Source organism: Hyla sarda, chromosome 8 (assembly GCF_029499605.1).
Source record: "Hyla sarda isolate aHylSar1 chromosome 8, aHylSar1.hap1, whole genome shotgun sequence".
Lineage (NCBI taxonomy): Eukaryota > Metazoa > Chordata > Amphibia > Anura > Hylidae > Hyla > Hyla sarda.
In genome coordinates, this window is record NC_079196.1 from 88,070,335 (window position 1) to 88,093,871 (window position 23,537).

A 23,537-nucleotide genomic window follows, 5' to 3' on the forward strand; every position below is an offset into this window, starting at 1 on the left:
ATTGGTTGCTATGGGCAACTACCCCACTCTTTCTATGCACAGGTTTTGATAAATTTCCCCCAATATGTCAATAGTCAACTATTACTGTAAACTGATACAGAGAAGCAAATGTATAGATCAGTTTAAACCCTGGTCCTGGTTAAAAGTAACTAGTAAAAAGCAGTCATTTTCCAAAAATGTCTTCACACGAGAGAATGTTGGTATATTGTGTGATGATCCTGCCCTCAACCTACCTACTTATCCATGCATTTAGTAACTAACTACAGAAAAGCGCATGCAGGTCTGCAACTGACAGTCTATCCATGTTCTCTTATAACCTGGCAGTGGAATGCAGTAGAGGGAAAGAACTAGCATGATCTTAACCATAGCCTATAACCAATAAAATGTAATCCTTTATGTCCATAGAGGTAACAAGGTTTCACCACCATCATAGATAGGGATTTACTTTAAGAACATGAGACTATGGAAGTCTCTGCCACATGATGTTATGATGATTGATTCATTGACATTCAAGAGGAGCCAGAATGCCTTTCCTGAAAAATATAATAATACAAATTATGGGTCCTAGATTTCTGGAGTTGGGACGTTGATCCAAGGATTTATTCCTTGGTGTCAGAAAGGAATTTTCCCTTAATATGGAGCAATTGGCATCAGCCTTCCCTGAATCAATTCAACTTAATTTACTCTTGTCCTTTTTCATTTATATAAACTATGTTTACGCTGAGGTTTTCCAGACAGGGCCTTGGGGGTTATAGCTTTGCCACAGTTGCCATTCTGTACTGACCAGCAACGTCATTACTTAAATGGGCACTGTCATTTGCAAAAATGTTTTATATATGATGTAGATAATAACATTACTGTATATGTATATTTGCAATATACATTAGTCAACAACTGTGTACATTTTTGAGTGAAAAATGCCATCTTGTCCCTGCAGCATTGCCCGTGTGTCTAGGCTTGGACAAGATACAGGAAGTGTGGGTGGACAAGCAGGACTCTGTGCAGGCTCCTGTCTTGTCAATCATCCTGCTGTGTGAGGTTGTGGGAGTCACCGACATCTATACCTAGTGATCAGGATAGCATATCAACAAAGAATATAACAAAGCATGGTTCCAAAAGAATAGCTGTAAATAGCAGAAACCATATAACTGATAATGTATCATAGAGAGTTACTCTACAATAAAGTAGATAAAATCACCCCCCCTCCCCCCATCACGTTTGCCTTTCAGGGTATAACTACACCAGATGTTCCAAGGATTCACTGTGGGATAATGCTCTGAATGTCCCAAACAGGAATATAGGCATATATAATCTATCTCCAAATATCCACTGAGGGTCTGTAGTGGTTTATTCAAATAATAACATACAAATATATTGGCAACATTCAGAGATAGAGTTTCAGAGATAAAGCGCAAACTCCTTTACCAGGCACTCCAGTATGTGCAACACTTTCTCCCATCTGTTCTGGCCAATGTCATTGCCCCATCATAGATATTTATTCCTGATTCAATCTGACTGCATGACGAGGGTGGGGGTAATTGGCCATAGTGGGCGGAAGAAAGTATTTTTCATACTGCAGCAGCCTGCCTCTATTGTGTAGAATAGGGAATTAACATATTAACAACCAGAAAAATATCTCCAGAATGGCTGCACCAATTTTTGCCTGGTAAGTAGCATTTCAGGTAAGTGCTGGTGACCCTGCTGCTAAATTCCCTATAAGTTTGATTTTGGGCTGGCAGACAACAGTGTATCCACTGGTATTTTTTTTATTCATATTTAATAACATACAGAGAAAGACTGAACGTAGAAACTTAATTATTTAGCAGTCATGCCCAAATCTGAAAAAAAATGTAATTTATTTTTCCAGACTACTTAAGTCCAGTGGAGGAGAATCCTTTTGTCTCAAGAAGAAAAAATGGTGATCTCCAAGCCCTGGATAATCCTGAATACCACAATGGACCCAGTGGGCAGCCAAAATCAGAGGATGAATATGTCAATGAGCACCTTTACTTTAATTCTTATGCCAAGCCTATGGAAAATGCTGAATTCATGAAAAACAATGGACTAACTGTGCCAGAAAAAGCCAAGAAGGCATTTGACAACCCAGAGTACTGGAACCATAGCTTGCCACCCAGAAGCACCATTCAACACCCAGATTATCTGCATGAGTACAGCACAAAATATTTTTATAAGCAAAATGGACGAATCCGGCCCGTAGTTGCAGAAAATCCAGAATACCTGACCGAGTTCACTCTGAAGCCGGGCACTGTCCTTCCCCCTCCTCCTTACAGGCACCGGAACACTGTTGTGTAGAACATTCAGTATTATTGATTTTGGGAGAAAACCCATGAAATCCCATAGAGTCCTTGAGTCCTCCTCCTCTAAGAGCCACCTTATTTCCTCAGGTGTGCTTCCTCTCAATGCCAGATCTCTCCTTTATGAAGGAAACAGAGTGAGCTAGGCTATTTTATTATTATTTATTAAAGAGAGCGCTTGATGATGTTCATTCTCGACCGGCAGCTCATTCATTGTTGGCAATTTGTCTTCAGATGACCAGGCACTGGTAGAAACCACAGGATGACCTATGAAGCTGTAGGAATTGATCAACCCATCTTTAATGTTTATTTTATGCAGACATTTGCAGTATTTATATCATCTCAAATCCATATTTCATGAAGAGCAAAATTTTAAAGAAATATAGATATGTTTTATTTTTATGGTAATCCAGAATCAAAAGATATGCTTTACCACTTACTTAAACTAGACAGTCTGTGTCTTCCTCTACAGAACACCCCATTGACAGTCTAGAATGCATTATTAAAATTTATCAGACAGAGATACAGTTCATTTAGGTAGCATATTCGGGTAAAAATGTCTAAATAGATTTGTGTTTTGTTTTTAAAGTTAGGTTTTCCTATTACCAAGCTTGTATTTTACTTAAAATGTGAGAATATTTCATTTGTAGATATCTTTTAAGCTAAATGTGTAGAACTTGTAGAACAAGGTGTAAATGGGGATCATAATACCATCTGTTGCTTGACAGCATGCAAGGTGACATCTTTGACAGTCTTTGTTGATTAGAAAGACAACTGGAATGAGAAAATTGGACTTACCTGGTTTGCGAAACAGCTTTACAACAGTAGAAAACCACAACATCAATATATGTGCCAGTATAAGTCCATTGACATGATCCTGTAAAGTGGCATAAAAGAGTTTGTTGGGTGGTCAAGTGTAGTCTAAAATTCTTACTGACATTCTTAAGAGACATGGCACGTTTGGTTAAAAGAAGCAAGAGCAGTGCATTTTATATAATTTTCTGGCCTTAATGCCATGAAGGCACCATTTTGTATTCTGCTTTTCACTTTGTCCAAAGCTATGCCCATCTTCTATTCATTTCAAAAACCAGCACAAACAAAAACTTTCTCGAGGATTATGGATAAGAACATGGAAGCAAATTCTATACCTTTCCATCTGGTAACTTTTCTGAAGGGGATGTTACCAGTCTTTGGAGCCATATAATTTATTTCAGGACTTTTGGCAACTGAGGAACACTAGACTGGTCAAACAAAAGACAAGCCAGAGATGTCAACAGTGAAGACTGAGGTGTCCTATCTGGTGAGGATCTTATCAGATGGTCTGTAAGGAAATTTTTATGCAGCAGGGAATCGCAGACTTTAGTCTAGAAAGTCAGTTTTGCACTTATGATATTCTCTTTGTCCTTTAAAGACTGTTGTGTGTGTTTTTGTTTGTTTTTTTGTTGAACCTTTTGTTTTTTTTTCTCTTGTTTTTTTGTTTTGTTTTTTTGAATGAAGCAATATGAAGGCAACCAGCAGAATCAAATGATGTATACAAAAGACTGAAAAATGTCAGAAAATTATTATTTGTAACAAAGAAAGTAAATAGACATATAAGCTATAGAATAATATATAATGTAACGGGTTAGACAGTATACTAGTGAAAATGATAAAGGGGGTTAAGGGTAATTCATGGCAAGTTTTGGATTCAAGAGTTCTCTAATAGCAGACACAATACTGCAACTAAAGAAACAGTAAAATTATTTTATTACCTTTTCGTGGGGCGGTGGCTTAAATGCTCATGCCATGCTATTTCCTGTTCATGGATGGAAGGTACTCAGACGTAATGGCACTTTAAGGTCTTCCTGCAGCTTGAGTTTTCAGTTTTTAGAGATGAACATATTCAATATGTGTTACATGTCAGTACTTGTCTTCAAATCTTGTTCCACCACCATGTTTTCTTGTCAAATAATGAATTTGTGGGGTTTAGTAATCTTCAGTGTTTGGTAGACTGCAGTTGTTGTGCTGCTTCCAGGATGATCCCATTCCTTACAGGAGCTACGGAAACCCTACAAACAAGAACAAAGCCACTATGATGGATTTTAACTTTTTAATTTCTTCTCTTTGTAGTCTTTTATTTTTGAAGGGATAGTTTTTATAAAGCAGAGATGTATTATTGGTTTTTTTATTTAGATATTTGTCTTCCTTTCCTCTTCTTTGTTTGCTGAATATATAATCTAAGTAGTGGTTTTGAAGAGCGAGCACATGTCCTGGCAATAGTCAAAAGCACCACAGTATTAGAGAAGAGATTATGAAAAAATATGTATAAGCTGATTTGTATGCATATCAAATTTTAAGTTTTTTTTACATTGAATTTGCCAAATCATACAGGTGAAGAGGGTATGCAACAACACCTGTGTATAGTATGCGATCGACCCCTTACCTGTACCAATGAAGCATAATAGAGTGAAGTATGGATTTCGCACATCGTGGACATTTTGTTACTTAAGCCATGGATTTTAAAATACAGTAAAAGAATTGACCATACGTCTAAAGGAAGCTGAAGAAGGACTTTCTATTTAGCTTCTATGAAAGAAAGAAATTACATAATTTTAACTCTGCAGCATGGTTGTTCAGTGGACTTGTATGTTGAACATAGCAGTATATAATGGAATCGTATAGTTCCTGGACAAACCAGCCAAAGCACTTTGTGTGGGACTATAAACTATCTCACAGTTTTGACACTGAAGACAAGATACAAGACATAGTGCCAAATCATGCTGAATTTTTAGCGTATAATAATATTCTTCATAAACACTGCCAATTGCTTACTATCATTTATGATGAAGGTCATATTCACTGCTACTAGGTTATTTCCTGGGAAGCAGTGCTTTTTTTTTTTTTTTTTTTGAAGAGTTGAATTGATCTTGAACTTTATCTCTGTGCTTATCATGGACATCATGTAACTTTCTTAAGGTGCAGGCTGTAATGGATTTTCCAACAATGTACACTGTATCCAACATAAATGTATGGGCGGTCCCCCAGTGCACCCCAGTGAACACAACTGAACCACAGAAAAGTGTTTATGTAGTGCAGTCATCCTCTGCACTGCTGGTGCAATGGCATTATGTAGCATTAAGTAGTTCTGCTGTAAAATGGGTCGATTATTGTATCCCAAAACTGAGAGAAGATTCTGAATTGTTGCAAAATCTTCTGCGTGGGAGTCAACAGAGCAACTCTAATGTCATGGCAGCTAAATATGAAAGCAAAAGATGTATCATTAACACACAGTCTATTATACACTTTCCATGGTTATCATCGGGGCCATGGACAGAATACATTATTCATCCTTCTTAAAGTAGGGTACCCTTATGTAAGCCACCTGGAATCTTGCTGACTCCACTAATAACTCTCCTCCATTGATGTCTTGTGGGTGGGCAGCAACACCACACTACGTGACCATCCTGCTGCTCTATCTCCCAGTAAAGCATTACGGTCCTAGTATTGAAAGTCCACCCTCCAGAAGCCATAGCCTCTATCTAGGCAATAAAGATCAAAAATATATTAATTTCCATATTTGGCTACTTGTGAAGTGGACACCTAATTGAGACACTATATAAGTTATACCCAAACATCGAGATCTATCATTCAAGGTCATTGGGGGGTGGGGAGTATCTGCTGGGGACCTCCCAGATGACTTTTGGTTCAGGCAGCAGTAAAGTGATGACAGGTTCCCTTTTTAGTTTTTTATTTTATTTATAATGGGATAACATATTTAATGTTTTACTATACCATGAATTATTACCAGAGTCTTCTTATATGACAAATGTCAGGACCTAAAGCAATATAAATATAGATTGCTAAATTTCTGCCAAGCTACTATTCGGGAACACTGGTGAAAGTTACTCTGATCTTGCAGTTTAAGGAGCAATTTGTCTGATTAATTATCTTAAATAACAATTCTTACAGACCATAAATTAAGAACATACAGCTGTGCCTTCAGAAAATAATTGATTTTCCTAAACTTTACGCAGATCTAACATTAATGCCAATATATTGAGGAGAAGCTGCTGGTGTCAAAATTGCCAGAACTCTTCCTTCTGTATAGAATTAATACATAAACCCAGACACATCACTTATTCTTTTGATTGCTGTTTTAAGAGGCGCATAATGAGATTTCGGATTTTAATCATCTTAATTTAAACGCTTCATTGTTTTATAGTTTCCCTTGTTCCAATTTCCGACCCATTCAGTAGCAGAAGCATGTCCATACTTGTTTTTCCTCTAACCATTCATTAATACGATTTATAATTTTTATATCTCAGTTTTATGGCCATTACCATTCACTTAAGGCAATGTATACTTTAACCTTTCCATGCTTGGTTTCAGTTAGACGCAGCCAGTCCCATGCCTGAAATCAGCAGCTTTATGTAATGTTTCCAGTGAGAACTAACAATGTGTAACAATCTATTATTCAGTGTTCCTTCCCTATTGTGCCTCTAAAAGAAAACTAGATAATTCTCTCATATTGCATCCATTCAATGTAGATTTCCCATATAAGTAAGATAAGTCCTGGTACAACCTGTGACATGAAAAACAACATGAACACACCATTGTAGAAGAAGACAATTGGAGGCATAACATAACTATTTCACAGTTTCTGTGGCTTCAGTATTGTTAAGTATCAGGGACAGATAATTTCCGGTGCTGGAGTGCTGTGAAATTACAATGCAGCATAGTCAGTATAAATATATATATATATATATATATATATATATATATATATATAGTAAAACTTCTTTGCGAAGACCACATAAAATTACATTACAAAGTGGTTTTCAATGGTGGTGGTCTTCTCATGGACATCAATCATAAGGGATGGTGGACTGAAAATCCATCACACAAAGTATGGTCTTTATGTTTATATAGCCTTCTCAATGAGGTGGTCTTTTGCAAAGGTTTTTCTTCACCAGGATCGGTAGAGTTGCTTAAGGTGAGCAGAACTGCCTAAGATCTTTGAGAAGGGTTTACTAAGGGTGCTTGGTGAAAACAATTATCAGTGCAGGCATTATCCACCTTCGGGAGCCATACCAGTATCCCGGCAGGTTGTATATGGTGATCATTTTCTATTTGAGCATTTAAACACACTTCCTACAGCACAAATCTTTAATATGAAAAATATAGAAATCTAGGGTCCTATACTGGACCTTCTAATGTTAACACATGGAGACAATACTGTGGCATGTCTTGAGATATTGTTCCTGAGACTATGGTGCCATACAGATGTAAAATACTGAGCACACAAAATACCTACAACTTTATAACATGGAATCCCAATGACATATTTTCCACTCTATGGGCCTTAGATGCAGTATTGGAGCAATGTTACTCCATTGTCAAATCACCGTCTTCATTGGAAGTAGAGTTATTTCCAATTGTACTGTTTAATCTTTTCATGAATAAAAAGCATCTTCCGCTCTCATATTCAGCTGCCTTAACCTAAAATACAAAAAAAAAAAAAAATGAAATTAAAATTGTACGTTACTACGAAAATGTGAATAGTATTTTTATAGCTTGTCAGAGATACAGCTAGTCAAATTTGTACATAAGGGTGGGCACTTTCTTCATTCACCAGACATCTTCCTTTGGGACGTAGCTGCTCTCTTTTGAGTTGATTTGTATATATATATGTACAGTTAGTGGTTTAAATTCCTGTATATTCATTTTTACTTTGCTCACACTTTATATCATTTTTTGACATTATTTGTGATTATGTTGCTGTGGCTTGCTTAATTCTTGCACGCGCTTTGATTATTCTTCACATGCGTGAATCCTGCTGTTCTTTTGCTCAGAAATCCCCTTTGGTTTGTGTATTTTTACAATGAAGGACTGTTCCCTGCCCCCGCACGTAAGCCTCTTTTCTGCCAAGGGACCATGTTTTATCCAAAGCATCCTCTTGACCGAAGAAGAGGCATAAAGGTTCCGTTTTACTTTTTAATATAGTATTATTTCTTCTATTTTTATTCTTTATGTTGTAGTTTTATGTGAGGGAGTTTTGACTAATGTAGTTCTTGTTGTGATTTGATGCATTGCTATGTATTGTATGAGTGCAATTTAGAGCAGCCATGAGGGCTGTGCACTGATTATTTACTTATTTTTTAATTTACATGTGATGGGGGTCCTTGGAATTAATATACACAACCCATAAATATTAAGACATCCTGCAGATCTCCTGATCAAATACTCTACTATGAGCAACACTTACCAATTAACAATGTTAGAGATATCACTGCAGAATGCTTATTGACTGTGGTAGGTGTCCTCTCTGTATTTGGCGACCCATAAATCAGGCAAACTAAGAACCATTACTTGGGGATTTCTGATTCAGCTCTTTAACCTCAGTGCTCCTTTACCTGTTAACTCAATAATGCATTGCTCCTGTTCACATAAACTTCACACAAAGAATTTGTCAACCTTTTGTAGCTAAATTAGCATTTTTGATATTGTACTGCGCAATAACAGAAGAAATTATTAAACCTTTTGTATTGACTTCTAAAGAAACAGTATCATGTTAAAGGGGTTATCTAGGGAGCAGAAAAGGTATCACCTTTCCTTGCTCCCTAGTGGCAGACTACTGGCTTGGTCTCAAGGCTTAAGCTTTCTTCCCACTTGAAGAGGTTGGATTGGACTAAAATGATGTGGTTGGTATTACATTGTGATCATTGCATGCTGGGAAAAACACGTCCACTTGCGGTGACCAATGACTGGACAAAGTTGCTGATATTGGTGCAAAATAGTGCAGCCATTGTAACCAGGCCTGGTTTGTCCTGTGTGTGATGATCGCAACATAGTCCACTGTCTTACTCTGTCCCCATAAAGAAAAAAAAAGGTTATATCTCTTAGGTGAGACCAAGCTGGAAGTGTGTCGTCAAGGACCAAGGAAAGGTATTCTATTTCTGCTCCACAGATAACCCCTTTAACATACAATGTAAAATGAATATAACTTTTTTTTTACACTCTGAATTACTAGTAGTGTTTAATTTTCCTAGTAATAGGAAAAACAAGTAGAAGTATATGATGTTCCATAGAAACAACCCTTATGTCATGGAACTAGGTGGTAGACCAAAATTTTCTATTTAACATCTTCTTAAGGAGTGCAGAAAAAAAAGGAACATTTTGTATAGAAAAAAACCATATATTTATTTAGTTACAATGGGATGAATACGTAATTTAATGTGAAGTAGTGTCAGCCCATACCTAATTCTGGTTATATTCTATAATCAAAATGGCTTCATACTATAGAAGATATATTCTATGGGTAGTTTATTTATCCAAATGCACCCATTGGGGTATTGCTACGCCATGTCCATCCAAAAGTAAGACACGCTAACTATAGCTTTTTGATAATAACCTTTACTAAAATGTCTGGTAGGATACATTTCAAAGAAGATTATATCAATGGATATAACCAACATTTTTGTATAATTCATTATATGAACAAAAAGACGTGCCTCAGGGTGTACATCGGAGGCTTTGCAAACTGCTTTCTGTTGTATAATACCTAAAAGATCATTGAAAGCTCTATGAATATGAAATGCTCTACAAAATGGACTTCAACATCTGTGTCACTGCAATGAACCTCATATGATCAGGGAGTTAGAATCTATGGAGGTATTTGTTTTGCTTTGCCTAGACATTGTAGAGTAATGTAGATTGGAGTCCTAAAAGCCCAATGTAACAAATGTTCAGTTAAAGCATTACTATGATTTACTTTGTGATCTGTCATAAAGTAAGTGAGAGGGAAAGAGCAGTGAGCCAAGGGAGTGAAGCGAAGGGAGTGGAGTTCTTCCCTCTCAACTTGTTCTAGGAATTGGGTGATTCTGAGCTCCTAGACAGCGATCAGTTGAAACCTTTAACATGTCTTTATGACATGTCCAAAGTTTAATTTAATTATAGAAACATTTTAAGTTATTTTACAAGCATCATTATGTTAGCATTTCAGATTCATCATGACAGGATTGCCTTCACTGGAACACCGTTATAAGTAATTTAGGGTCAACCAATGAAGGTCATAACTGAGCAATGCATTGTTGGCGTTACATACTCTAGCACAAGGGGTAAATGTAGCATATTTTAAGTCTTTGACTAGACCTTGATATTGATTTATCTGTTTTAAGTTACAGGGGCACATGAAATTTGCTGACCAAAAAAGCCAATATACAAAATGTATCTTAAATGTTAGTATTCAGTACTCACAGTGAACAGTGGCTATTTATGGTTTAATAACAATTATTGTGAATTATTGGCAGATTATGCCTCTGGTTGTAGTCTAGACCACTCTGTATAGTAGGCAGTCAATCCATAAAAAGCTTGCCTCATCCTACATAGGGATTTTACCCCCAAAATGGTTCCTCTGTTCATTGTTTATGCAAAAGCTAAATGTTAAAGCATTCTCCTTCCTTCATATTAATATTAGAAGATTTGTTGTTTGCAAAAAATAGACCAATGTAACAGAATTGAGATTGGCAGGTGTGGAAGAGTAAAGTTTGTCATTTGGGATAATTTATTCCAACATAACATTATCTGTGGTTTAAGATAGGACGGAAGACTTGTCATGATGCACATATATTGTATGCATAGCTCCAAAGGGTTAAATGACAAGTTATCTCTGCTACATCAGTATGTGGCTTGTAGGTGGTTATCCTTTGAGAACCTAAGTTTTACAAAATGGCTGATCCCAAGAGTTTGTACCAGATTAACCTTGTGATCGCCTCAAGTGCGTTGTTAGAGACTATGAACAGACAAAAAATTGAATAAGAAGCAGTTTAGGTTAAGACATTAGGTCATGGGTTTGTGTGAAATAACGGGATACAATTACTGGATGAGCCGCAGCTACTTAATAGCATAATGTTTAAACTCTAGCAGAGCAGCCTATGACCCCTGTAACTTCAAACAGACTCTCAACCATCTGTGAAAGAGTGGCACTGCTGTGAGCATATTGGTTCTCTGAAAATGATGCATCCGTGCATTATCCTGTTCTCCTACATTAGGCCACAGTCTTTCTCCGGACGGTAGTCCAGCATCATTTTGTTTTATCATCATGCCACCCATACCATCTCGGCTGAACAATTTGAAAACTGTTCTGCATTTTTGTTAAATGAATCTGTCAGAAATATATTTTTAATTTAATATAAATGAAATTCAATAAAATATGGTCAAACTTTTCCTGTGCAAGGATGTGTCATTTTACTACTGTGCAATTTCAGCTTCTAGAAATGCAATTTTTTTTTACTGCCTTTAGTTTTTAGCAATAACTCTTACATTTTTTCAATAAAGAACTTAACGGCTAAAAGATTTTGAATATTGTATATGAAACCATATGTGGATCTTGTAGCCACAAACTAGTGCATAAACTGTTGTACCAGCTTTTGTTAAGTGCATACACATTGCTGCCAACCACCTAGTACTACAGATATAGTAGTATTTATATAGATTGGTATTGATGAAACAGTAACAAACTATAGACAGCAATTCAACCTAGCCCCTTTCAGATCACAGGAGTCCTCAATAGAAGGCGGGTGATTGGACACAGGGGATAAGCAATTACCTATGTAAGCAGAATGAATGTCCCTCCATGGAAAAACACAGTACTACAAATCTTTTTTTAGTCCTTAAAGCGTTCGTGAGTTAAAAAAAAATAACTTTTGACCTGTCCCTGCACCACAAGGATTGGGGGCTTTGCTAAATGTGTCAAGTCGAAAATATTCACATAGCAACTCTTACAGGTATCAAGTAGAAACATGTCTATATAGGGATAAGATTTGTGGAGATACGTGTATAATGTGTTATCATGCTTAAAGGAGTTGTGTGATGAAAAATAACTTATCCCCTATCCAAGGATAGGGGATAAGTTATAGATCGCAGGGGGTCTGAGCGCTCCCCCCCCCCCCCCCCCATGCGATCTCCTGCAAGGGGTCCCGGCAGTCGGCTGGAAGGGGGTGTGCCTTACCCTGCACGGAGCGCCGGCCGACATGCTCCTCATTGTACCCCATATAAATACATGGAGGAGGTGTGTCGGCTGTGGCTTTCTGCGGGGTACGGACATCAGCTTCCAGCAAACTGCGGGGCCCGTCCAGGAGATCATGGGGGGTCCCAGCGCTCGGACCCCCTGCGATCTATAACTTATTCCTTATCCTTGGATAGGGGATAAGTTCTTTTTCACCAGACTACTCTTCTAATAGGGTTATGCACCCTTTTGGTGAGGCTGAGGAGTCAAGAGTAGGCCACATAACCTTGTTAAAATCCCCAATTTGAAGTTAGGTGCCAGCTATTTCCCTATTAACCACTTTCATAAGTATAAAACATCTAGTTTGCTGGGTGTTATGGACATATGAGGTCACAACTGCACAAGGAATATTATTAAAAAGACAAACTAGAATAATGTAACATACTTGTGAATCTGTAAATTCTTTACAAATAGTACAAATAGTTAGTACAAATAGTAACACCTCTGCACCTCTTTTCTTTTGGGAACCCAGGGATATAGTTTGTTCTTAAGGCGCAAGTTATATATAGTATTTAGGCGGGTCTCTTGAACACACAGAACATCAGCATTCCCTTTCCTCACTTTAGACCATAATGGGAGCGCTTATAAGGAGTCCTGAGTCCTTTTACCTTAAAGGGGTACTTCTATAAAAAAAAATCTTAATCCTTCCAGTACTTATCAGCTGCTGTATACTACAGAGGAAGTTGAGTTGTTCTTTTCTGTCTGACTACAGTGCTCTCTGCTGACACCTCGGTTTATGTCAGGAATTGTCCAGAGGAGCAAATCCCCATAGCAAACCTCTCCTGCTCTGGACAGTTCCTGATATGGACAGAGGGGTCAGCAGAGAGCACTGTGGTTAGACTGGAAATAACTATAGAAATTCCTGTGGAGCATACAGCAGCTGATGAGTACTGGAAGGATTAAGATTTTTATGTAGAAGTAATATACAAATCTTTTTAACTTTCTGTCAACAGTTGATTTGAAAAAAATAAAATAAAATGTTTTCCACTGGAGTACTCCTTTAAGGTAGATGAAGCTCAATACTAAAAACAAAAATAAATGGCTGCAATATTAACCATCCTTTATGGCCATAGTGATAGACAAAGGGGATGCCTATGGGCGAGGAACCCAAAATGACCTCTAGGAACAAAGCATCCAAATAAGGAAATAAAATGACAAATACAACAGAAAAAGTGATCACTGAAAACACCAACAGTAAGGAGGCATCAATAAGACACACGCCACATTAGTTCAGAAATCAAGGCAGAGGCAAACCACCAAGATAAAATTATAGACCATATCCAGGTTAAATGAAGAAATGCCTTGGAACTATAAAAGTAGAGTATAAAAGGCACCAATGTATGAACAAAGACAGGTGTTACAAACTGAGATGAATAAAACTAATATCTAGCTAAGATAGACAAAAAAACCTATAGAAGGCCATACCTAAACGTGATCACAGGGAAATATGTTTTTTTTCCCCCTGGACCACACAATATTAACAACTGTGGATACTAGCCAAAAAAAACCCAGGTAACCTGTCATGTGTACAACCTTAGTTCGAAATCCCAGGAAATAAGGGAAGAAAAGTCCACGTCAATCACGTCTTGTAAGAGAGAAGAGAGAACTGAAATTCAACAAGAAAAGACAAACACGGATACAGAATTATGGAGGACTCCTGCCAGTCAATATTAAACATGGAGGACTATTCTTGCTCTAGATGTATATAGGGACAGATAAAAAACACACAGGGGGCGCTCCCTGATAAGGTATATCCAATGGTGTGCACCATCCACCACACCAAAGTGATATACCGTCCATGTGGGCTGATACACTTAAGTTGTGCAACTCTGGTGGTAGAACAGGTAGATAGATTCAGATGGTGGCTGCTCTACTCCAACTGGTATCGGATTCCAAGAACAAAGGTCAATAAATTATTGCAGAAAACAAAGGGAAAAAGGCTGTTTGGGAGGTTTTTCACGACTTGAACAAAGAAGAAGGACCCAGGCAGCATCGGACAACGTATATTTTATTTGTACAGTGGGGACAACGTGTTTTAGCACTCGCTAGTACCTTCCTCAGGTCCACAAACAGTTCCCCAAATAAAGGTCTGTGACATGCTGGGGTTCTGTTCCGGAGAACCTCTGTGACTGCTGTGCTGCCAAGGTCTGCGGCAGTACAGCAGTTATTCAGGACCTCTGGACCAGAACCCTAGCACGTCACAGACCTTTATTTGGGGAACTGTTTGTGGAGCTGAGGAAGGCACTAGCGAGTGCTGAAACGCATCATTCCCACTGTACAAATAAAATATACATTGTCCTGTCTTGCTCTAGATGAGATGATCCAAAGGTGTCTCGACAGAGTGCATTTGTGAAGCAGGTGCCAGATTCCAAACTTCTAGGAAGTCCATGGCAATGTAAAGGAGATGTTACCACATATTTATTACCATTTCGCTTATATGGATTTTGGTGCTACAATTAAGGTGGTAATGTTACAAAATTCCTGATGTTGGTTTAAGGTCAAAACAGACAGGTCAGGAAAATTTCTGGCATATCACTAGGGTTCCTGTCTATCGTAAGCTCCAGTTAATGCTTCTAGAGGCTTACACACTGTAATAGTGTCCATACTAGTGTCAGTAGCACTTTACAATCTTCCCCATTTTGTACAAACACAAACCTCGTCATCTTCTATGATGCCTTTTACCTTCTTATTACACAAGGTGTCAAAAGCCATAGGGATAAACTCATTACGAAATTACTGTATATCCCGGCGTATAAGACGACTTTTTAACCCCGAATTTTCTTCTGAAAAGTCGGGGGTCGTCTTATACGCCGGGTATTGAGGTCCGGGATAGGAAAACTTCTGATTATCTGCCCGGGCCGGCTCCTGTGTGTGGCTGCAGGCGGGGGCCGGCCAGAGCAAGTAAAAACTAATACTGTATACTAAAAACCAGGGGGCCTCCAGCTGTTGTGAAACTACAACTCCCAGCACGGCAAAGGCTGTCCGGGCATGCTGGGAGTTGTAGCTTTACAACAGCTGGAGGCCCCCTGGTTTTTAGTATACAGTATTAGTTTTTGCTTGCTCTGGCCGGCCCCCGCCTGCAGCCATACACGGGAGCCGGCCCGGGCAGATAATCATAGGTATTCCTATGCCGGACATCCCTGTGTCCCGAAAAATCTTTTCGGGACATAAGGATGTCCGCCAGTCACTTAACATTCCCCGGCGTTCTCCTGCGATCCTCCTTCGGTCCTCCTGCGGTCCGGTCCTCCGTCTCTATGGTTGTACGCACTGGATGTCACTGACGTCACGTGCCTACAACCATAGAGGCAGAGGAGCGCAGGACCAGGAGGACGACAGGAGGATGCGCGCCGACCGTGGCCTGGTGAGTGACCGGCCGTGCTATCTTAAGTGATCCGGTCACCGCTCCCTGGTCCCGGCACCTACTGCTATGGTCCATAGGCCATAGCAGTAGATGGTGACCCGGGCCGGAGGAGTGGTGATCGGAACACTGTGGGGGCAGACCAGTACAGACATACAGCCTGCAGCCATACACTGTATATGGCTGGAAGCTGTATGTCTGTTGAGGGGAGCTGCCAATCTAATGTGGGGGGAGCTGCCTACAAATGTGGGGGGAGCTGCCTACAAATGTGGGGGGAGCTGCCTACTATTGTTGGGGGAGCTGCCTACAAATGTGGGGGGAGCTGCCTACTATTGTTGGGGAACTGCCTACTATTGTGGGGGAAATGCTGACCTAATGTGGGGGAATTGCCTACAAATGTGGGGGGAGCTGCCTACTATTGTGGGGGAACTGCTGACCTAATGTGGGGGGAGCTGCCTACAAATGTGGGGGGAGCTGCTTTCAAATGTGGGGGGAGCTGCCTACTATTGTGGGGGGAGTTGCCTACAAATGTGGGGGGAGCTGCCTACAAATGTGGGGGGAGCTGCCTACTATTGTGGGGGAATTGCCTACAAATGTGGGGGAGCTGCCTAATATTGTGGGGGAACTGCTGACCTAATGTGGGGGGAGCTGCCTACAAATGTCACTTATAATACTTTCTTTGAAAATGTGTGTAGTTTAGATGAATAAGAGGAGCCTTTTACTCAAGCACATCTTTGTATTAGGAGCAGTGAATAAAAAAACACCAGTCTAAATAAATTTCTCCCCATGCCATGTGTTAGAGCTGAGCAGATGAATTTCTGTTGGAAATAATTCATTATAACTTTTTAATTATTCATAATCTGTGCTTATTTAGGAGTCTAGTGGGCCTTTCTACTCATTGGTAGCATATGCATACCCATATAGGGAAGGTTGCCAAGCGTTGATAAGACCACCCAAAGGAAGCAGAAATCTAGAACAACAATCACTGGCCACTTTATAAGATGCACCTTCGAAGTATCGGGTTGGACCCCATTTTGCCAGTTTGAGATGATGTGAGCTTTATGACATGGTGCATTATCCTGCTGTAAGTATTCATCAGAGGATGGGTACACTGTGGTCATAAAGGGATGGATATGGTCAGCAACAATACTCGTAGACTGTCACATTTAAACGATGCTCAATTGGTACTAAGCACCCAAAGTAGGCCAAGAAAATGCACCACCACCACCACCCTAAATTGTTGTTACAAGACAGGATGGACCCATGCTTTCATGTTGTTTACGCCAAATTCTGAGCCTACCATCTGAATGTTGCAGCTGGAATCAGGACTCATCAGACCAGGCAACGTTCTTTCAGTCTTCATTGTTCAATTTTGGTGAGCCTGTGTGAATTGTATCCTCAGTTTCCTGTTTATATCTGTCAGGAATGACACCCGGCGTGGTATTCTGCTGTTGTAGCCCATCTGGTTTAGGCTATGTTCTGTTGTAGCACAATCCCATTACTTTCAATGGGATTCTGCTGCACCATGCACACGGCAGAATTTGTGAGGTGGAAACATCTGCCGTTGAAATCCCAATTCTGGCCTCTGTCAAAAAATTGACAATTGAATTCTTTTGGATGAATCTGCTTGGAATTACACTCAGAGCAGCTCGTCTGGCATTAAAAACCATTTATTTTCAAAAGTCACATAAATCCCCTTCCAACCAGCCCCCCTCCCCAATTCTAATGCTTGGTATGAACTTCAGCAAGTTTTCTTGACCAAATCTTCATGCCTAAATGCATTGACTTACTGCCATGTGATTGACTGATTAGCTATTTGTGTTTACAAGCTATTGAACAGGTATTCCTAATAAAGCGGCCAGTGAGTATATATTAGTCTGTTCAGCTGCTTCTGCTTTAAATGGGCACTCTGCCCCTAGACTTCCCGACATGACCATGCCATGCCCCCTCCAATAGTCATAAATGGAGAGGACATGACATGACATTACAAGGAAGGGTGGCTTGATGTCACTACTACAGCCCCAAACCCAGCAGTTGGAGGGAAAAGTTTAGAATGCTGGGGTGGCGTGCTGGAGATCGCTGGGGGTTCCCAGAATTGGGACCCCAGTGAATAAACATCTTATCCCCTATACTTTGGATAGGCGATAAGATGTCTAGGGGCGGAGTGCCCCTTTAAGGTAGACAGACTGCAGACTGAACTTCATTTTCAGGAATTTTATGGAATATCGCTGTAGCTATTTCACAACTATGATAAATGGCACACGTAGGGCAAGCTCGAATAAAGATTTTACACCTATGGCAAAAACCAAATAAACACCTTTTTTTAATTAACACTGTTAGTGTCATGTGTAAGTAGCGCAAGTCTGATTCTCCAATTGGAGGTACAATTATTGTAAACATTTCATCTTATACATGTTAGGCTACTTTCACACTGCCATTGTGATCCGGCAGTACACCTGTTGTTGCAAAATGACATCAGTATAGCGGGAGAAGAATTAGTGCATGCACCGTCTTTTTCTCCTGCTATACTCCTGTAAAACAACAGACCCCATTATAATCAATGGGAACCGGCGTTGCCCATCCCTGTGTCTGTTGTGACCCATCCCGATAACGGCTGTTAAAGGCCAAAAGAAAAGAGCCTAATGGACCCGTTACAGGTCACAACGACAGTGTGAAAGCAGCCTAATAGAGCAGGAAGAGTTAAAGGCGTACTTCAATAGATCAACTGGTGCCAGAAAAATATGTATGTCACGATTCGGCTGGCTGGAGGTGGATCCTCTGTGCCAGAGAGGGATTGGCGTGGACCGTGCTGGTGGACCGGTTCTAAGTTGCTACTGGTATTCACCAGAGCCCGCCGCAAAGCGGGATGGTCTTGCAGCGGCGGTAGCAACCAGGTCGTATCCACCAGCAACGGCTAAACCTCTCTGACTGCTGAAGATAGGCGCGGTACAAGGGAGTAGACAAGAGCAAGGTCGGACGTAGCAGAAGGTCGGGGCAGGCAGCAAGGATCGTAGTCAGGGGCAACGGCAGGAGGTCTGGAACACAGGCTAGGAACACACAAGGAAACGCTTGTTTAAACTAGGGACTTGGGGGGAGGGAACCTACAGCAAAGAGGGGGAAGATAGTGTAGATAGAGAGGTGGGAATTATAAATGTACCTGGGGGTGGAGCGGAGGGAGGGGTTAGAATAGTTAATAGGAATAAGCTTCATAGGAAAATAAAACTTACACCCTTGAATCCCATTAACCCCAATAACATAAAGGATGGAAATGTAAAGTGTATGTTCACAAATGCCAGAAGCCTAGCAAATAAAATGGGGGAGCTTGAGGCCTTGATACTGGAGGAACATATTGATATAGTTGGGGTCACTGAGACATGGCTGGACTCCTCGCATGACTGGGCTGTCAATCTGCAGGGGTTTACATTGTTTCGCAAGGATAGAATGAACAGAAAAGGTGGTGGAGTCTGTCTGTATGTAAGAAGTGGTATGAAAGTCAGTGTGAACGATGCCATAGTGTGTGATGATTCTGAGGATGTGGAATCATTGTGGGTAGAATTACAAAAGGAGGGAAATACTGAAAAAATAATACTTGGGGTAATCTACAGACCCCCTAATATCACTGAAGAGATAGAAGTTCAGCTTCATAAACAAATAGAGAGGGCCGCCCGGGCAGGTACAGTGGTAATAATGGGAGATTTTAACTATCCAGATATAGATTGGGGTCCGGGGTTGGCTAAAACTACAAAGGGGCGACAATTCCTAAATTTATTGCAGGATAATTTTATGGGCCAGTTTGTGGAGGACCCAACAAGAAGTGATGCCTTGTTGGATCTGATCATTTCCAACAACGCAGAGCTGGTTGGTAATGTAACTGTGCGGGAAAACCTTGGTAATAGCGACCACAATATAGTTACTTTTGACTTAAAATGTAGAAAACAAAGACAGGCGGGGAAGGCAAAAACATATAACTTTAAAAAGGCAAATTTCCCTGGGCTGAGATCTGCACTACAGGACATAGACTGGGGGGAGGTGTTCTCAAATACTGATACAGAAGGTAAATGGGACATCTTTAAATCAACTCTAAATAACTATACAGCTAAATATATACCAAAGGGGAACAAATATAAACGATTAAAACTAAATCCTACATGGCTGACACATGATGTTAAAAGAGCAATAAACAACAAAAAAATAGCCTTCAAAAAATACAAATCTGATGGGTCAGCTATAACATTTAAACAGTACAAGGAGCTTAATAAAATCTGTAAAAATGTAATAAAAACAGCAAAAATTCAAAATGAGAGACAGGTGGCCAAAGAAAGCAAAACTAATCCTAAATATTTTTTTAGACATATAAATGCAAAAAAACCAAGGACAGAGCATGTAGGACCCCTTAATAATGATAATGGGGAGGTTGTCACAGGCGATCAAGAGAAGGCGGAGCTACTGAATGGGTTCTTTAGTTCTGTATACACTATGGAAGAAGGAGCTGACATTGGCCAGGTCGGTGCTGGTAACACATCATATAATGTATTGAACTGGCTTAATGTAGAGATGGTACAAGGTAAGTTAAGTGATATAAATGTAAGCAAATCCCCAGGACCGGATGGACTACACCCAAGAGTTCTTAGAGAGGTAAGTTCAGTAATATCTGTACCCCTGTTCATGATATTTAGAGATTCTCTGGTGTCTGGTATTGTGCCAAGGGACTGGCGCAAGGCGAATGTGGTGCCAATCTTCAAAAAGGGCTCTAGGTCTTCCCCAGGAAACTATAGACCGGTAAGTTTAACGTGCATTGTGGGTAAATTGTTTGAAGGACTTATAAGGGATTACATACAGGAATACATAGGGGATAATTGTATTATAAGTGATAGCCAGCATGGGTTTACTAAGGATAGAAGTTGTCAAACCAATCTAATTTGCTTTTATGAAGAGGTGAGTAGAAGCCTTGACAGAGGAATGGCTGTGGATATAGTGTTTCTGGATTTTGCTAAAGCATTTGATACTGTCCCTCATAGACGTCTGACAGGTAAGTTAAGGTCTTTGGGTTTGGAAATTTTAGTTTGTAACTGGATTGAACACTGGCTCATGGATCGTACCCAGAGAGTGGTGGTCAATGATTCGTACTCTGATTGGTCCCCGGTTATTAGTGGTGTACCCCAAGGTTCAGTACTGGGCCCGCTGTTGTTTAATTTATTTATTAATGATATAGAGGATGGTATTAACAGCTCTGTTTCTATCTTTGCAGATGACACCAAGCTTTGTAGCATGGTACAGTCTATAGAGGATGTGCATAAGTTACAAGATGACTTGGATAGACTAAGTGTCTGGGCATCCACTTGGCAAATGAGGTTCAATATGGATAAATGTAAAGTTATGCATCTGGGTACTAATAACCTGCATGCATCGTATGTCTTAGGGGGGATTAAACTGGCAGAGTCACTGGTAGAGAAGGATCTGGGTGTACTTGTAGATCACAGACTACAGAATAGCATGCAATGTCAGGCTGCTGCTTCCAAAGCCGGCAGGATATTGTCATGTATCAAAAGAGGCATGGACTCAAGGGACAGGGACATAATACTCCCCCTTTATAAATCATTGGTACGGCCTTACCTGGAATATGCTGTTCAGTTTTGGGCACCTGTCCATAAAAGGGACACTGCGGAGTTGGAAAGGGTGCAGAGACGCGCGACTAAACTAATATGGGGAATGGAACATCTTAGCTATGAGGAGCGATTAAAGGAGTTACAATTGTTTAGTCTTGAGAAGAGACGTTTAATGGGGGATATGATAAACGTATATAAGTATATTAATGGCCCATACAAAAAATATGGAGAAAAACTGTTCCAGGTTAAACCCCCCCAAAGGACGAGGGGGCACTCCCTCCGTCTGGAGAAGAAAAAGTTTAGTCTCAAGGGGCGACACGCCTTCTTTACCATGAGAACTGTGAACTTATGGAACAGTCTACCTCAGGAACTGGTCACAGCAGGAACAATTAACAGCTTTAAAACAGGATTAGATACATTCCTGGAACAAAATAAGATTAATGCTTATGAAGAAATATAAAATCTCATCCCTTCCCCAATATCGCGCCACACCCCTACCCCTTAATTCCCTGGTTGAACTTGATGGACATATGTCTTTTTTCGACCGTACTAACTATGTAACTATGTAACTATGTAACTATGCTTTCACTGGCACAATGGCAACAAGATCCGGCGAGGGAGTGCAGGGGAAGTGAAGTATAAATAGGGAGTGCACAGGTGAACACACTAATTAAGCGAGCTGCGCCAATCAGTGGCGCAGTGGCCTTTTAAATTGCAGAGACCCGGCGCGCGCGCGCCCTAAGGAGCGGGGCCGCGCGCGCCGGGACAAGACCGACGGAGAGCGAGTCAGGTACGGGAGCCGGGATGCGCATCGCGAGCGGGCGCCTCCCGCATCGCGAATCGCATCCCGGCTGAGAGAGGTATTGCAGCGCACCCGGTCAGCAGGTCTGACCGGGGCGCTGCAAATGCGAGGATGTTGCGAGCGCTCCGGGGAGGAGCGGGCACCCGGAGCGCTCGGCGTAACAATGTAAATGACTTCTATTAAAAAGTCTTAATCCTTCCAGTACGTATCAGCTGCTGTATGCTCCAGAGGAAGTTAAGTTGTTCTTTTCTGTCCACAGTGCTCTCTGCTGACACCTCTGTCCATGTCAGGAACTGACCGGAGCAGGAGAGATTTGCTATGGGGGATTTGCTCCTACTCTGGGCAGTTCCTGACATGGACAGAAGTGTCAGCAGAGAGCACTGTGGCCAGACAGAACTATTCAACTTCCTGTGGAACATACAGCAGCTGATAAGTACTGGAAGGATTACGAATTTTATATAGAAGTCATTTACAAATCTTGCACAAATGTAGAAGAAAGCTGGCACTACTAGCAATGACAACACAATGTCCATATACTGTGATTTCTATGCCCCGATGGGCGGTTTGCGTTATTTGAATAGCACACTAACGATGGCGCAGAGCCTGAAGCAGTACATGTACATTCAATCCAAAGGTAGAAAAGAATAGGCTGCACTCACCGATCCGTTTCTTCAATGCTTTATTTTGCATATGTAAAAAAAAAAATTTCACAAAAATATGTGTTTCCCCCCAAATTTCACATTTTTTCAAGGGTTAATAGCAGAAAATACCCCCCAAAATTTGTAACCCCATCTCTTCTGAGTATGGAGGTACCCCATAAGTTGGCATGAAGTGCATTACGGGCGAACTACAATGCTCAGAAGAGAAGGAGTCATATTTGGCTTTTTGAGAGCAAATTTTGTTCGGGGGCATGTCGCATTTAGGAAGCCCCTATGGCGCCAGGACAGCAAAATAACCCCCACATGGCATACCATTTTGGAAACTAGACCCCTTGAGGAACGTAACAAGGGGTACAGTGAGCATTTACCCCCCCCCTGGTGTCTGTCAGATCTTTGGAACAGTGGGCTGTACAAAATATTTTATTTGCACAGCCCATTGTTCCAAAGATCCGTCAGACACCTGTGGGGTGTAAATTCTCACTGCACCCCTCATTACATTCCATGAGGGGTGTAGTTTCCGAAATGGGGTCATATGTGTTTTTTTTTTCTTTTTTGCGTTTGTCAAAACCGCTGTAACAATCAGCCACCCCTGTGCAAATCACCTCAAATGTACATGGCGCACTCTCCCTTCTGGGCCTTGTTGTGCGCCCCCAGAACACTTTACGCCCACATATGGGGTGTCTCCGTAGTCGGGAGAAATTGCATTACAAATTTTGGGGGGCTTTTTTCCCCTTTACCTCTTGTCAAAATGA

The 23,537-nt window shown here is 40.5% G+C and overlaps 1 protein-coding gene and 1 long non-coding RNA gene across 5 annotated transcripts in view; one reads left to right on the forward strand and one right to left on the reverse strand.

The window, feature by feature from the left end:
- ERBB4 (erb-b2 receptor tyrosine kinase 4) overlaps window positions 1–11,517 on the forward strand; it is a 1,050,606-nt gene extending 1,039,089 nt beyond the window's left edge. For all 4 annotated transcript variants that reach the window (XM_056534264.1, XM_056534265.1, XM_056534266.1 and 1 more), the window contains one exon: window positions 1,868–11,517. In XM_056534264.1, coding sequence (XP_056390239.1) covers window positions 1,868–2,313 — 446 coding nt within the window. In that variant the 3' untranslated portion in view covers window positions 2,314–11,517. The remainder of the gene's footprint in view (window positions 1–1,867) is intronic.
- LOC130284176 (uncharacterized) overlaps window positions 7,656–23,537 on the reverse strand; it is a 79,432-nt gene continuing 63,550 nt past the window's right edge. The window contains exon 3 of the long non-coding RNA XR_008846934.1: window positions 7,656–7,793. This is a non-coding gene — a long non-coding RNA (uncharacterized LOC130284176). The remainder of the gene's footprint in view (window positions 7,794–23,537) is intronic.